This window comes from Solanum stenotomum, chromosome 1, assembly GCF_019186545.1.
Source record: "Solanum stenotomum isolate F172 chromosome 1, ASM1918654v1, whole genome shotgun sequence".
In the NCBI taxonomy this organism is placed as follows: Eukaryota; Viridiplantae; Streptophyta; class Magnoliopsida; order Solanales; family Solanaceae; genus Solanum; species Solanum stenotomum.
Window position 1 is genome coordinate 84,450,897 of NC_064282.1, and position 16,565 is coordinate 84,467,461.

General features: G+C 34.0%; 2 protein-coding genes across 3 annotated transcripts; one reads left to right on the plus strand and one right to left on the minus strand.

Moving 5' to 3' along the window:
- The first annotated feature begins 719 nt into the window (after positions 1 to 719).
- Positions 720 to 7,338, plus strand: LOC125864283 (probable leucine-rich repeat receptor-like protein kinase At1g35710). The gene is made up of 11 exons (XM_049544198.1): positions 720 to 1,040; positions 2,627 to 2,774; positions 2,908 to 2,979; positions 3,335 to 3,406; positions 4,076 to 4,147; positions 4,239 to 4,382; positions 4,470 to 4,550; positions 4,657 to 4,728; positions 4,852 to 4,923; positions 6,902 to 6,973; positions 7,050 to 7,338. Exons 1-11 carry the CDS (start codon positions 941 to 943, stop codon positions 7,138 to 7,140), a joined length of 996 nt encoding a protein of 331 aa, XP_049400155.1. The 5' UTR covers positions 720 to 940; the 3' UTR covers positions 7,141 to 7,338.
- A 3,755-nt stretch (positions 7,339 to 11,093) lies between these two features.
- LOC125864353 (uncharacterized) lies at positions 11,094 to 16,319 on the minus strand. Of its 2 annotated transcripts, none has more exons than XM_049544326.1 (2): positions 16,170 to 16,319; positions 11,094 to 12,469 (listed from the first exon to the last, which is right to left on the minus strand). In XM_049544326.1, the coding sequence occupies exon 2, from the start codon at positions 12,322 to 12,324 to the stop codon at positions 11,521 to 11,523; it is 804 nt and encodes a 267-aa protein (XP_049400283.1). In that variant the 5' UTR covers positions 12,325 to 12,469; positions 16,170 to 16,319; the 3' UTR covers positions 11,094 to 11,520. The 2 variants fall into 2 exon arrangements, with proteins under 2 accessions (XP_049400283.1, XP_049400291.1); XM_049544334.1 differs by having other exon boundaries at positions 11,094 to 12,459; positions 16,170 to 16,308.
- Positions 16,320 to 16,565: the final 246 nt, after the last annotated feature.

Here is a 16,565-nt window from a genome sequence, read left to right on the forward strand (position 1 = left end):
GTATTATGACTTCGAAAATTTAAAAAAAAAAGTCTCAATTGTATCATACTAACACATTACACATGTAGAAATATAAATGCAAAATAAAGTACAAACAACTCATTTTGTTAATCAATTACAATTCAAATACATTTCAATCAAAATAGAGTAGTCAAAGTTTTAACTTCTAAACATTTAGTTTATACTAATACTAGGCTGCATATTTGTTAGTAATTTAATAATATATATGTTATTTATGTAACTATATACTTCAATATTTCGGTATGTTATATCTAAATACCAAATATTGTACCGAATACCAAAAAAAATTAAAATATATACCTACCACGACAAATACCATAATATCAAAACCACAATATTAAAATTTTGTCATGATATGGTATTTCGGTATATGCCATACCATGCCCACCCCTACCTATTGATATATGATCTTCATTGAGTAAATAATTCGATATTCGGGAAATATCGAATACCAAATAATTCTAATGTCTCATACCAAACTCAAACCCAAACCCAAAACCCAGATATCGTAATTTTAAAATTTTACTTTCAAACACCATACCAAATATGGAAATACCAAAAAATTCTATTTAGTTCGATTATTCGATTTTCAGTATTTTATGTCCAACTTTAATAAGCATATACTTTCCATAACCTTTAGCTATTCTTTTAATGTAAATAAAACATGATTATATCTATAGTACTAATTACTTACCCGAAATCCACCGACGCGCAGTGCAAGCTAAATAGCGCGTTGTATAAAAAAAACTAAATTTTGAGGAAAATTCCCAAAGTGAGGATTCATTTCACACTCAGATCTTCTTCCTTCACTTCCATCATCTCTCTCAATCTCGACTATAGTAATGTACGTATAGCTCTGCGTTTGGATTCCGGTTAATTCAATAATTCTACTCCCCTGAAGGTGACTAACCCTATTCAAATGGCTCGCCATGGACATCTACCTTCAGTATTTCTCCTGATCTTCTCGTTATCCTTGATCCAAAGCGCTCTCGTTCACTCTAAAACCCTCAAACGTGACGGTACACATTTCGATCCATTTACTTTTTAAACCTAATTTATTAGCAATTTAGGTGAGAAAATCAGTTGAATTTGATTGATAATAGTTTGGTTTTGTATTTTGTAGAGTATGTATGCAGCTTCAAGTGAAATTAATTTTGTAGTTACAGAGAAAATGTAACAATGTTGAACTTTGTAGATCTTATGTATTCTAGGTGCAAGGTTATAGTTTGAGTGGAGTTTAATTGAATTTTAAAAGTTCGAGTGAAAATAGTTAGATTTTGTAGATTATATGCAGTTTGTGGTGAAATTTTTGTAGTTTCAGCGAAAACAATATTGAACGTTGTACATCTTATGCAATTTCTAGGTGTAAGCTTATGTGTGAGTGGAAGTAATTGAATTTTATAGTTCGAGTTGTAGTAATTGGATATTATCCAGTTTTTAGGTGAAAGCTTATAGTTTGAGTGGAAGTAGCTGGATTTAATAGATTATGTGCAGTTTGTGGTGGATTTATGGTTTCTGCGGAAACAATTGAATTTTGTTGATTTTATGCAATTTCTAAGAGAAAGCTTATAGTTTGAGTGAAAGTAAGTGGATTTTATGTAGTCCTAGAGCAACTTTATAGTTTGAGTTGTATTAATTGGATTTTATTGATTTTTTCCCAGCTTCTAAGTGCAAATTTTTAGTTTGAGTTGAAATAATTGGATTTATTCTATAAATTATATGTGGTTTCAAAGTGCACATGTATAGTTGGAAATGATTGGAATTTATAGATTAGATGAAGTTGTAAGTGCAAGTTTATAGTTTGAGCTAAAATAATTGGATTTTATGCATTCACTGCTTTCTAAGTGTATGTTTATGGTTTTCCTGGAAGTAATTGGACTTTTTAGATTTTATGCAGCTTCTAAGCTCACGTTTATATATTTTGAGTGGAAGATTTTATGCTGTTTCTAAGTTTTACTTATTGTGTTTCATCTTTTCTTACTATAATTTCCTTTTTCCTGAATGTCTGTTTTCTTGGTTAAGTAATTCAAGCTTTGCAATTTGTTGATTTTGTTGAGGAATAGCTATTCGTCTGATGTATAATCTTGATCTGTTCAATGCATTATCTATTATCTGCAATCAATAACTAAATCAGTGCCTTGGAGTGTCATTAACTATAAATGTTTTCCCCTTTTTTTGCTCGTAGAATTCTATTTTCTAGTTGTTACAGGTAAATATAGCTATCCTTGGAAAGTTAAACCGATTTATCATTCAATCAATGTCAATTTAATATCTCTCCATGATTACATTGTATTAGTTCATTAAATTGTAGTATAAGTAAGTATATAATCGATCACGAGTAATTTAATGCTTGTCAGAAATTAGAATGTCCACTGTAGGTCTTGAGCCCATGATCATAAGGTTAATAGCTTTGCTCTCTACACTTAATGTTGTTGGAAATGTTGTGGAGTTCCAACTATATCCACTCTTTCGCTGTTAACATTTCATTAAAATGATTTACACAGTTTAAGGCCATTGATTGCATTTATGAGAAAACCAAGGAGTTGTAGTACCTGAATGTATATGTTTACATGGACTAATTTGAACTTCTGGAATATGACTGTAGTAAAAGCTCTGAATGAAATTAAGGCATCTCTTGGATGGAGAGTGGTGTATGCATGGGTTGGAGATGATCCTTGTGGTGATGGTGATTTACCTCCATGGTCTGGTGTTACATGTTCAACGCAGGGTGATTATAGAGTAGTTACTGAATTGTAAGTTTGCTTCACCAGTTCCAAGTAGCTTTTCTCTAACTAAGCTTCAAATCTGTATGAAGTTACTCACAGAATTGAAATATCTTTACTTGTCACTTTTTCACAATGTTCTTTTCTGTTTTACCACTTGCAGGGAAGTTTATGCTGTTTCAATTGTTGGCCCATTTCCTACTGCTGTCACTAATTTATTAGATCTTACTAGACTGTAAGATTCTTCTTCTCTTTGTCTTTGTACTGGAATCTAGTTTTTACAAAACTTCAGCTACTTCTTACAGATTTTTTAACCTCATACAAATTGAGAAGTTTCCCTAAGTTCCAATATGGATGCTTTCACACCCTCCAGTCTTAATTGTTCATTAACCAACTTAAAGAATTGTTCTGCTTGGGTGTTGACTGTTACCCCAAAAAATGTGGGCGTTATCTATAATGTGCGTAGTCATTATTTTCAAATTTGATACTACTATTTAAGGCAATAGTTAGTGGACAATTGTGCCTGTACTGTTGGATCTTTTGATTTTCATTCTGAACTTCCTAATCCATAATATTCTTTCATATGACAGGGATCTGCATAATAACAAGCTGACCGGCCCTCTTCCTTCTCAAATTGGGCGTTTGAAGCGTCTTAAAATATTGTATAATTCTTTACTTGTATACTCCTATTGAAGTATCTATATTCAGTAGCAATTATGAAGTGATATTTATGTTTAGGGCTTATGCTGTGTCTCCGAATAGCCTGTTTCTCCAGTTTCAGGATTAACATTTGTTTCTCCATTTACACCTAGCTAGATGATGTTAATATGATTCAACTGTGTTGTACAAAGTGATTAAGTACATGGCTTTTCATCAAGATGAAATGTGTTAATAACAAGGAAAAGCTTACCTGATTAATGATTAATCCCAAAGAAGGGAGTGAGAGGGAGTCTGCCTGATATAATGTGCACCGAAGAAGAAAGATAAATTTTCAACTGAGAGAATATATACTCGTAGGCTTATATTCTAAAAAATAAAAACAGAGTAGGTTTATTATCAAGGAAATGTCACTTAACTAAGAAGGCCTTCTATACTCTTTTTAGGATTGTATTAGATGTATATCTCAACATCGACTTTCTGTTGCTCGTATCCTACCTTTAAGTTTTCCTTTGTCCATAGGAACCTCCATGTTGTCCCAGAATGTTAACTTTAAAAATTACTTTTATTGCTTCTTTACCCAACATACTAATATGAAATTATATCCTCTAGTTTCCTAGTGTGTTGTAATGTTGCATTATTGATTAGTTCCTTCTCCTGATTCTTTTTACCAGAAACGTAAGGTGGAATAAGCTGCAAGATGTCATTCCACCTGAAATAGGTGAACTAAAGCAGTTAACACATCTGTGAGTGCTTTTTGAGCTTCTCTAGCTGTGCTCTTTATCCATAGATCTATTTTGCTGTTATAGACTAATAACTGATATGTATATTTTTCAGCTACCTAAGTTTTAATAATTTCAAAGGCGAAATACCTAAGGAGCTTGCTAATCTTCCTGAACTTCGTTATCTCCATCTGCATGAAAATCATTTTATTGGACGAATTCCACCTGAACTGGGTTCCTTACAGTATCTTCGACACCTGTATGATACCATCTTAACTTCTTCTCTTGTTTAACATATGGAACCTGTGTCACACATGGATTTCACTTTGATCTCATGCAATTCCAGGGATGTTGGTAACAATCGTTTGGTTGGAACTATAAGAGAACTCATACGTATTGAAGGATGTTTTCCGGTTCTCCGCAACCTGTAAGTTGATTATTCTTGTTTAATTGTCATATCGCATGAAGTTATCCTGCTGCAAGTGTTATGAATTCTATGCTAATTCAAGGATAACCCTTGCTGTAACTTGCAGATACTTAAACAATAATTATCTTACTGGAGGCATTCCAGCGCAACTTGCAAATCTGACGAACTTGGAGATCTTGTAAGTTTCGGGAAGAAAGTTTCTCCGCGATTAATGCTTGTCTTTGGACAAATAACAGCTAATTTCTCCTGTACTGGTTGATAAATATTATTATGCTTAATTTGATTGCTCTGGTTATTACAGGTATCTATCCTACAACAAGATGACAGGAGTTATACCATATAGCATTGCTCATATTCCTAAGTTAACTTACTTGTAAGTCCTCCTCTATGCTCTTAGCTACTCATTTATTATACTGTATGTGGACAGTTTGGACCGAGAAAATTCGGAATTTTTGAAAGCAAATACAAAAACATCCTTAGCCTTAAGTTGAGATCTCTTTCTTTGATAACTTTTTGGTGCAACCTGGTCTTTGTGCATGATTTAGACACCACGTTAGATATGATCAGGGACCTGCGTGTTATCATGCAGTAGTTTAGTGCTGTTTTCTGTTATCAATAGATTGCTTTATTAACCTATAAAAATATTAGCATATTGGATGTGATGTCCCAATGATTGTGTAGTGAGTGCAGTCTTTCAAGGATCTTTCTTTCTTAAAAAGATGAATTTTGAGGATTGTTCAACCTAAGGATGAACAAAAACAACATACTACTTGGTGTAATCCTACAAGTGGGGTCTGGGGAGAGTAGTGTGTACCCAAACCTTACCCCTACCTAAAAAAGGTTCAAATGTTGTTTCCAATAGACCCTCTACTCAAAACAGATGAACTCGGGACTAGTTGGCTAATGTGGTCTTGCAAGGGTCTCTTTCTTAAGGAGATAAATTTTGAGGATTGTGCAATTTATGGATGCTGTGACAAAAACATTAGATGGACTTGAAGCTTGTCAGCTGACCTTATTGGACCTTATCCGTAATGATTTCCTCCGACAAGTAGTAATGTATAGAAATTGCCTGGAGAATTAGATGCAAGAGTGTTCTCATCAATTTTTGCACAAAAAACACAATCCATCTCAATAGTAAAACTTCTCATGTAATCAAGATTTCAGTTGAGCTATGTAGCAACAGCACTGGTACAGAGATGCATGAATGACGTGTTAAACTTTAATTAGAAGATTGTCTGTTAGAACATAATAGTTTTATTGGTATAACGTGTTAAAAAAACTGCATGTATAATTCAAAAAAATATGAACACTGATGCATGCAAGTCTTTAAGCGATTAAACAAAGCTGATTTTGCACCTGGTTGTCAATATCCATTGCATTTCCTACCCATTTTCTTCTTTCTTCCAAAATCCATGGTCTTTCAACACTTACATTCCCCTCCATCCCCCAGATTAGAAGTCATTATTTGTACAAGTGAGAGGCTTGGATAATGCAGAAGGACCTGCATTTTGCTGGTCAAACAACCAAAGAATGTCAAGAGACAAGTCTACTTGTGTCAGATACATATCCCTGCTCAAGATATGCTGTGTTGGAAATGGGAACCTTGTTTTGAAGCTTAACCCACATATTTCCTTTGACAAAACCTTTTATCACAATATTTTCCTTTAAAGTGTTGGTGTTGGAGCTAAACCACACGAACTGAAACTAGGGCCTTCTCCATTTAAGTGGTTGTTAGTGTTGTCAAAGTGATGCTTGAGCCATGAACTGAAGCTCAGCACAAGTTTACTCCAATGAAGGTGGTAACTGGTAAGGGATATTTTCCCAAAACCAGCCAAGCAACTTCTTTTCTGAAAATATTAGATTAATTTGTGAGGTCCATGGGTTTCTTCTTGGATTGGGTTGCATTAAACAACAAATATTCAATAGATAGCATGCAAATCGATATATCAGTTGTTAGCGAGACTGTACTGATGATACATTATTGATTAGGAGTAAGAAACTGTAAATTTATTGCAAGAAAGCTAACGACTAAGTCTGAGTTAGAATATTAAAGTTAGATGTTCCTTAAAGCTAGCCACTCAGATTCAAAATGCAAACTAGATGACCAATGGTCCTTGCAAGTTGCAATATCCTAGATGTTCCGTTAAAGCCCAAATGGTCCTTGCAGTTGCGTATGTGAGTGCTTTGTTCCTTTTATGTATTTATTTTTACGTTCTTCACCCTTGACAAATCAGGTGTTACACATCATTCCTTCGCTCTTCTTGATTGTATACTGGTAGCTTTTGCACCAAAAAGAAAAATAGTTCTGCATGAATTTGATAGTTGATGTCTGAAGCTGAATCTGATTTCAGGTATCTCGATCATAATCAATTTTCTGGGAGGATTCCAGATGCCTTCTACAAACACCCTTTCTTGAAGGAAATGTGAGTGTTCATTTTTTGCTACTGACCATTCTTTGGCTTTGTGCAAATCCTAATAATATGATAAAATATGTCATAGGTACATTGAAGAGAACACGTTCCGGCCTGGTGTAAAACCAATTGGCCTGCACAAAGTGCTAGAACTTTCGGACGCAGATTTCCTTGTTTAGAAAAAGCCAACTCCTGTTATTTGTTCATGAGCAAAGTGTACCTAGGTTGTCGAAAGAAGCAGCCGGTCCCTGTTCTGTCAAGTAGCTATTCTTTAGTTGCCAGATGAGAAAAAAGGTTCCATCTTTTTTGTGCAAAGAAGTAATCAACCAAACTTAGTTGCGGTTGCTGTAGTTAAATAGTACCACGGTATGAATCATTATTAAGTAATTGCGACATACGTCTCAATCAGTTCTCACTTGCCTTGAATTCTTGCATTTGGTTTTTGATTATACATGATGCGATTTCAGAGTTAATATGAAAGGGTAGAGAATATGCTCTCTGATATGACAGGTTTTGGATAGGTTTTTCATTTTTTCGTTAAATGATACAAATACATACCTAAATTATCGTATTATTTTTTTGAGTTTCACACCCTAATTATAGTTATTATCTATGTGCAAAAACACTTCGCTGAGTAGCTGATGGTATGCATGCTTTATTAGGTGCCAAAGTGGCACTCCATGTGGATAAATATTTTCACTGGAATAGGTTAAAAACAATGCATAAGAAATAATCTATGTATAATTAATGTAATCATTCTTAATGCAAGCCGTAGTTAATTTACTCTATTTAACATTATTCTTGATCTCAGCATGTTTGAATTTATTCACTTTTTTTTTTATTTCTATATAGTCAATGCAAATTTAGATAAAAATAGTGTTTACCGAAAAACTGTACAGTTGAATTTGTTACCTAAACATCGGCCCGAAAGTGGTGTATCAATATAGGTGATGATGGTGCTCTCAGTTAGAAGTCTATAAGCATTTGTGTCATCTTTTGATCCTTCTATTTATGATTTTAGAGATTTCACTCATTTGCTCAAAACTCTTTTTTTGCATCTTCAAATCTTAAGAACATCTAATTATTCAAATCTGCAAACCTTCAACATCTCCAAATCTTCTTCTCCAGTAATCATTTATCATGTCTTCATTTTCAAACTTTTAGAGATCATTTCAAATTTTCTTTCTGATGTTGTTCCAAAATGAAATTGGAGATACTAAAATGGGTTGAAATAGAAATTGGGTTGGGTTTTGACCCGTCCAAGTTTATTTTGGGCTCAAATGGACTTAAACACAAATTGGCTCTTGACCTGCCCAATTTGATCCGATTAATTCCAATAATTATAATATATTGTTATTTAAGTTTTAAAACCACAATTTGAATTTCAACTCAAGAATTTTTTTTTTAAAAAAAAGTTAGAAATGGATAGATAGATCCTAAAAGATATAAAATAGATAGTAATTCATTTCTTCAATATAGAAACATACCTTACATCAGTGCAAATAAAGAGTCTTAAAACGGATTGAAATTGGAGATTAAATTGAATTCAATCGAGGATTCTCTTAAAATGGATTAAGACTTGAAATTTGACCACAAAAATCGGTCAATCTTTCTGTATTGAGCATCTAATTTTGCTTTATCCCCTAGTTTCATGCGAGAAGGAACTATGAATTTGACCTATCAAGAAAAGAAAGCCGTCATTTGCAGCTTAAACCACAATTTTGATAGGAACGGAATCAAAAAGTTTGACATCTACTATATATATATATATATACATAAAAAATTATTTTAACTATATATAAATAATATAATTTTCCGTCGAAGAAAATTCGGATGAACCCCTGGCTCCGCCCCTGCATGTAGTGTGACCGGACAATAGTGGGATGATGCATCATAGTATTTCAAGATTTAGAAACACTTTTGAATCACATGAAAGACTTCACTAAAACATATGTTAAGATCTCTCATACTATGTCATCAGAGAAACGTTGATGAGTCTCCACAACTCTGAAGCGAATGAGAGAAATCAAAAAAGGAAATTAATCAAAATAGTAGTCTTATAGCTCATAAAAATCATTGTGCCGAAATTATTTATTTTAGAGAAATAAAATCTAAGGATAAAATAATATAGTTAATTTTCTTTTTGGGATAACTTTTTAAGAATACAATTAAGTTAAAGGGGAACTTTCGCAAATAGTCACTATAATAAACTTAATTATGCTCCATAGCTATAGTTTGCATATTTACGGGTTGTACCTATTGTTTAAGCTATCTCATTTATATAATTCGCAGGTTGTATATTACAAACATCAGAAGTGTAAACAGTTATACAAATTATATTATATAAATTTCAAATTATACAAAAGTTATACAAATTATATTACAAATTCCAAATTATACAAACGTGTGAATTATATCTATCAGTGTCACATAAATTGAGATAATTAACAATTTAAAAGACATACAATATTTGATTGACTCGTGTCTGTCAGTGTCACATAAATTGAGATAGAAGGAATAACATATCTCATTTAAAAATAACATAAAAAGTATTATAAAACACAATAATTGACCACTAAAAATATTTAAATGACATAAAAAATTTGGTTGAATCTCAAAATTATATTGATGCCATATAAATTGAGACAGAATAAGTTACATGTACTATTTGAAAATTATATAAAAATATTATAAATTACAATAATTAGTAACTTTAAATATTTATAAATTATAAAAAAATTATTTGACTCTCGATATTTATTTATATCACATAAATTGAGACAAAAAAAATTAACATATATTGGGCCCGTGCTGGCACGGGCACGGGCACCAATATCTAGTATGAAACATAAAAATATCCTTTTTAGAGTAATTAATTAATGCATAACATTCTATTTGCTACTCCCTTTGTTTCTATTTATATGTCACCATTTTAGATTTCACGTGCATTAAAAAAACTAAGTAAATTTACTATTCTACCCTTATTTAATTTTTTTTGAACTCAAGTTTTCAATCAATGAATATGAATTAATTTATGTTGATTAATAAATTTGGCCTATGAACATGAATTATTTACTTAGCTTTTCTATGTTGGTCAAATATATATTTTCAAGGCTAATAACTCACAAGGGTAAAATAGGAAGAATATTGTAATTTATGCATTGATTTTATAAAATGACAAGTATTATAGACCAACTATTTATAATAAGGATGTCATATAAAAATGAAATAATCATGGTATAACATTAGCTTCATTATTAATTATCATTTAACATTTTCTCCATTATTAATATTCCTAAGTATTTTTTGTACTCACTCTATTTCGAGTTTGTGAGACAATGCACACTTATTAAGAAAAACATTTAAGGAAATAATTTAAACAATACTTTCTACTACTGTCCTTAGTGAAATCATAAATGTAACTTTGTAAATAGTGCATTTTATCTCATAGAAAATATCAAACTTCACAATAGGAAAGGACAAATATGGAAAAAATTTCAAACATATCTTAAACTTTGAACAATGAAACCCCCTCTAACCCCCCCACCCCCCCCCAAAAAAAAAAATTCAGTTAATTTGAAATAGAGGGAGTATTTACTAATCCTTGCATGAACCAAATATTTTAGCTTTTTGGACGAAGAGTTCAAAATTTAAGTTTTTGGGTTTGAATTAAGATCTTTTAAAAGAATGAATTCTATTCGATTTGTTTATAGTTTTGAATCGAGCACTAAGATTACATTCTTGTTTGTTATTTTTATATTTATATTTATATTTAGTATGTTAAAAATGAAAGTCATTTATTTCAAATTGATGTTGAAATAACAAACTAAATTGTAAAACAAACACTTGATTTGCTTTTTCCAAATATTCCAAATATTATCTATTGACGACTAATATATGTGGGGAAATTTTTTTCATTCCTAGGAGATGATTGCTAACAAACTCAAACAACAACATATCCAGTATAATTTCAATAGTGAAATTTGAAGAGGATAGCATTTACGCAAAAGTTACCCTACCTTGAGCGACAAAAAAGTTTTCGATTGGCTCAAGAAAATAACAGGAGTGAAGAAACCTATAATATGCTCAAACCACATTATGAAATGGTCTATTGATGTATGAAAGAACATGATAGAGGAACCATGTTTTGTTATTGAGGCAAATTCTTCTAATCATCACGATCTAAACTCTATTCAAAAACCAAGCTGACTTATCTAAGCTTCTTTAAGGTAGGGTTTCCAATTTTGGTAGGAAAAAGAATATAATAGTAGCTACATATTGAGACTAGAAAAACTAAGGGCTCCTTAGGTTGGGGAACAAGTTATCCCATGATTGTTATCCTACCCTCAATGTGGGACAAAAATAACACTACAATCCCGGGATAAGTTATCCTGCAATTTATCCCAACCAAACTTGAATGAACTCATTCCATAATAAATCCCGAGATTAGTTATCCCTCATACCAAACGAGCCCTAAGGTCTTAGACCTCTCATGAAACAAGAAACTTTCACCATCCTTGATATGAGAGAGCTCTCAAACAAATTGAAAGAGAAACATTTCAAGTTGTGATCTCTTTGATCAGCCACTCTAAAGCAGGATAGGCAAAGTACAATACTAGGAAAGATGGGAGTCCAAAGAGAATTGTGATCAGTAAGTAGAGCGCTAGGACGGCTGCACACGAAGGTATTGCAAACATAACAAGCAGAAGAAGCACGAGAACTAACGGAAACTTGGATGTAATGCGGATAAAGAGATCGAGGGACTTGTGAAGAGAAGAGTGGGCCCTCTGGGATGCAGGTGTACCACTAGTATGGTTATAACTACTGTTGCTCGATCCTGGAGATCCTAGACGACGAACCCTCCTATAATTCATGACAGAGGTGTTGTTCCCCGTAACTGAAGTGCACCGGACGGGCATTTCTTGTTGATGATCCCTACATATGGTAGATGGAGATTTCCCCCTGTCACCATTTTTGCTTTCCACCATCCAGAGGAGGAAGAAATTCTTGCTAGGAGATTTGAGATTCCCGCTCAACGCCAACCGAAATGTCAGCATATTGCACCATGGGCAGGAAATGAATAATGGAATCTGGACCTGTTGAGTGGAGAACTTCCAAGAAGCTGATTTAAGCCCCAACAGACAGTGCTTGCAAAGTGTGTGACCACACCACAAGACATAGGGGATGTTTTCGACAATGTTAAAAGACTCCCAGCATATTGGGCATTCAAGCCCTTCTTCCTCGCTGCTGGCATTAGAATAGGCATCATCGTCATCTGAGAATTCGCGGCAAGCTTGACTGGGCGTACCACATTCCTTCTTCTGTCCAAAGCTTGTGATGGCATTTGAAATAGATCTCCACATATCAGGGGGCAACTTAAATCGCTATTGATGACAATTACTTGAGTTTGGAACTTGGCATGTACTTGAAAGATGAACCACTGTCTTCAAAGGAGCATCTTGGTTCAGTCTTAAAAACTTCTTGCTTCTCTTCCGAACCTGAATTACACTGAAGATAACGAGTCATGAATCTACCATCTCAAGATATTAGCAAATTCAAAAATCACAAGCAATTATACATAAACTAAGAGGTGGATTATGTTTACACCTATCATTAATGAAGGTCTCTCAGATAAAGTGCAAATACAAACTGTTGCACTTTATTGTCTCATTTTGAATTAACTACCAACAAAATATAGGAATACTTCATTCTCTACAGAACTCGCAAAATCAATCATCTAGCACGCACACAAACAAACCGGCTCCCGGCAGACTGAAAATGGATATTACCTACCTGGCTAAGAGGTGTAAATTGAAATAAAGGTCAAACAAATTGCTCTTCAACAACTGTTTCTAAAGTATAAGGAACAAGGCTTTCCAAATGGGTGACACACCTTTTGTGCTATTGAGGGATTCGAATTTAAGGAAACCAGCGAAACCACTTTCAAAATCATTAACATCATAAAAATTCGTCTGTCAGGACTGCTTCTTGGCATAGAAATGCCTCAGCACAATGCCTTGTATAATAATATGTCAAGTTACCACAAGAAGAGAGGTCAATAAAAAACTTAAAATTATCAGTTATATCACACAGTTGATCTTACATCCATATATGATTTGATACATTATCTGCAACATTTCCCTCTACATATACATTAGATGCAAGCATATACTACTACATACCAAAAGTCTTTCAAAACCAAGAAACAGCATATAATTAGTATTTCACCCTTATAAGTTTTTGACATTAGTTACATTTTGTGACATCGAACGGTGTGGTCCAGTGGTCAATAAAGTGTGTTGACAACTATGAGCTCTCAATATCAACCAGCAGCAGTGGCAAAAACACTAGTTCATTTTTTCTCATTGTCCAAGCTTTGGTCAACAAAGTTACCCTCTATGCTAGAGGGAGTAGTAGGTACTATGTGGAATTAGTCAAGGTGCATGCAAGGCGGTCTGGTAACCACAATTATCAAAAAAGTTTATTTATAGTTTTTTGATTACCGGAAAATCCTCGAGGGATAGTTAGTTCACAATTCGAAACTCGGAAGGTAAATAGGTCTGCGCTTCTACCGTTTTCCACTTAAACATCAGGCTTTGGTCCAAACTCATGACATTCTTCACATTCTAATTTCACTTTGCACAGTCAGTAGGGAGAATTCATGATTATCCACCTCAAAATGTGCCCCGAATAGGCAGTTCAAGCTCCCCAACAAATTAAGCTAACACAAGGCAAATATGCAGAAGGAAAAATCATGACAAAAGAATCACGTTGGTTTCGTGCATTATGGGCACACCAAATTCAGAATTTGAGAAAGTTTCAACGTGTTTCCTCTTTGTCTCAAAAATAAAGAGTATTTTGTTGTAAGGTTATTCTATCAGGTACTCTGGGAATAACTACAGTTTGGCCAAGTAACTCCAAGACCTTGTTGGCCACATTTTTACCCACGTGACTCCTTCACTCGTTTGCTATAACTTGGCACAGGATTCATTCATTTCAAATGCACCAAATTCGACAAATACTCTCAAACCTGTTTTCTCCTCTCAAAATAGAGAGTATCTTTTCAAAAAATTAGATGTTAGGGAAAATAATTACAGTTCTATGTCTAATTTTATCTATGTAACCTGTAGGCATAGTGAAATTGCTTATCACTACTCATGAACTAGGCCACATCAACAGAATCACGTAAATTGTATGCCTCCTTTATTTGTTTTAGTTACCCTTATTACAACAATAGTAACATACCTAGTGTAATCCCACAAGTGCGGTTGTACTCCGACCTTACCACTACCTTGGGAGGTACAGAGGTTGTTTCGGATTAACTTTAGTTACCCTTTTTACAACAACAACAGCATACCTAGTATAATCCCTCAAGTGAGGTTGTACACAAAACTTATCACTACTTTGGGAGCTAGAGAGGTTGTTTCCGATATACTTTAGCTACCCTTATTACAACAACACCAACATACCTAGTATAATCCCACAACTGCAGTTATACTCAGACCTTACCACTACTTTGGGAGGTAGAGAGGTTGCTTCGGATTAACTTTAGTTACCCTTATTACAACAACAACAACATACTTAGTGTAGACCCACAAGTGAGGATGTACACAGACCTTGCCACTGCATTGGGAGCTAGAGAGGTTGTTTCCGATAGACTTTAGCTACCCTTATTACAACAACAACAACATATCTAGTGTAATCCCACAGGTGCAATTGTACTCAGACCTTGTGCCTTGGGAGGTAGAGAGGTTGTTTCGAATTAACTTTAGTTACCCTTTATACAACAACAACAACATACCTAGTGTAGTCCACAAGTGAGGTTGTACACACACCTTACCACTACCTTGGGAGCTAGAGATGTTGTTTCCGATAAACTTTAGCTACCCTTATTACAATAACTACAATAACATATCTAGTGTACTCTTACAAGTGAGGTTGTATACAGACCTTACCAGTAGCTTGGGAGGTAGGGAGATTGTTTACGATAAACTTTAGTTACCCTTATTACACAACAACATACCTAGTGTAATCTCACAAGTTGGGTTATATGCAGACCTTACCACTACCTTGGAAGGTCTGTAGGCATGAGTTCTTAGGTACGCTGTCAATCTAAATTCCTAGTCGTCTTTTTCAGTTGTACTTGTTTTAACGAAAAAAGAATAAAGAAAGTCCCGAGGAGCGGAACAGCTTCCAACTCCCCCAAATACGAGGGAGCAGCGCACTGCTCTCAGCCTGTTGTAACAACGAAAGAAAACTCCACATACCGGAAAAGAAAGTTACCTTATTCCTAGAACGGAATATAGCTACTTTACTTACTATTATAAGTGGATGACTATAGTAGATACATCTGGCTTTCTTTAATTAAATAGAAGTCCCAAGCTTTAAGGTGGGGAGGTTATTTTCAATAAACATTAGTTACCCTTAAAGTCCCACATCGGTGGTTAATGAGATGGGTGGACTCCTTATAAGGCTTGAGCAATCCTCCTCCCTTTGAGCTAGCTTTTGGGGGTGTGAGTTAGGCCTAAGACCTAATTTAACATGATATCAGAGCAGGGCCCGTCTCACCCGATGTTGGGACCCCCAAAATCAAAAATTGCCCACGCACCAGATGCTAAGCACTGGGCGTGAGGTGAGGTGTTAAAGAATGACAAAAGTCCCACATCGGTGGTTAATGAGATGGGTGAACTCCTTATAAGGCTTAGGCAATCCTCCTTCCTTTGAGCTAGCTTTTGGGGTGTGAGTTAGGCCCAAGACCTTATAGTAGAATTAAGATGAGAAAGGAAAAGGAAATTCAAACGGACATACAATTCCAACCTATTCCAACCTAGTAGCGTTCAGCATTTGTAAATCCACTCTATCCATTTAAATTCAGATTTTGCAGATCATAGTCATCTGAAAGCTTAAATGAAGTACACTCAATTATTGTGGTAAATTAGCATCATCTCTTAATAACGAATCAAAAATTAAATTTAAGATGCAAAAACAAATCTTCAATTCCACATACTTAGCTAATCAATTGTACGGCATCAATCACAAGATTCTTACATAAATCGGATGCAAACAGCAAAATTCGAAATAAAAACTGATGCAGATTAATTCAAAATACAATTTGGAAACGAAATTGGCCAAAAATCGAACAATCTCAGTTTGCAGTTTCACAAAAAGAAAAAAAAAAAAAACTGTTTGAGAATGTGAAGAAACTTACTTGTATATAGAAGAATAGAAAAAGAAAAGAGAGATCAGAAGAGAAATGAATTCTCTTTCGTCTCGTCACTTTCTCTATGCTTTCGGAGAAAATTGAAATTTGTGAGATTTTATCGTACAACATTTACCAGAAGACACGCTCATCCAACTACAAACGGTGTCGTCCATTTCCTTTCGTTTTCTTGGTGGGGTGGAATTTTTATTTTTTTTTTCCGAAACTTAACACATGTTATCATTGTGGTTAAGGTGTGCAAAAATTGAATCGATCGATAAATTGAATCAAATTTTTTCTTATTAATTTATTGCTATTGGGTTATTGGGTTAATCGTTTTGTAAAAAAAAATATCAAGTTATAAGTTCGATTTTGGTTTTTTAATATTGTGTTATTGGGTAAGTC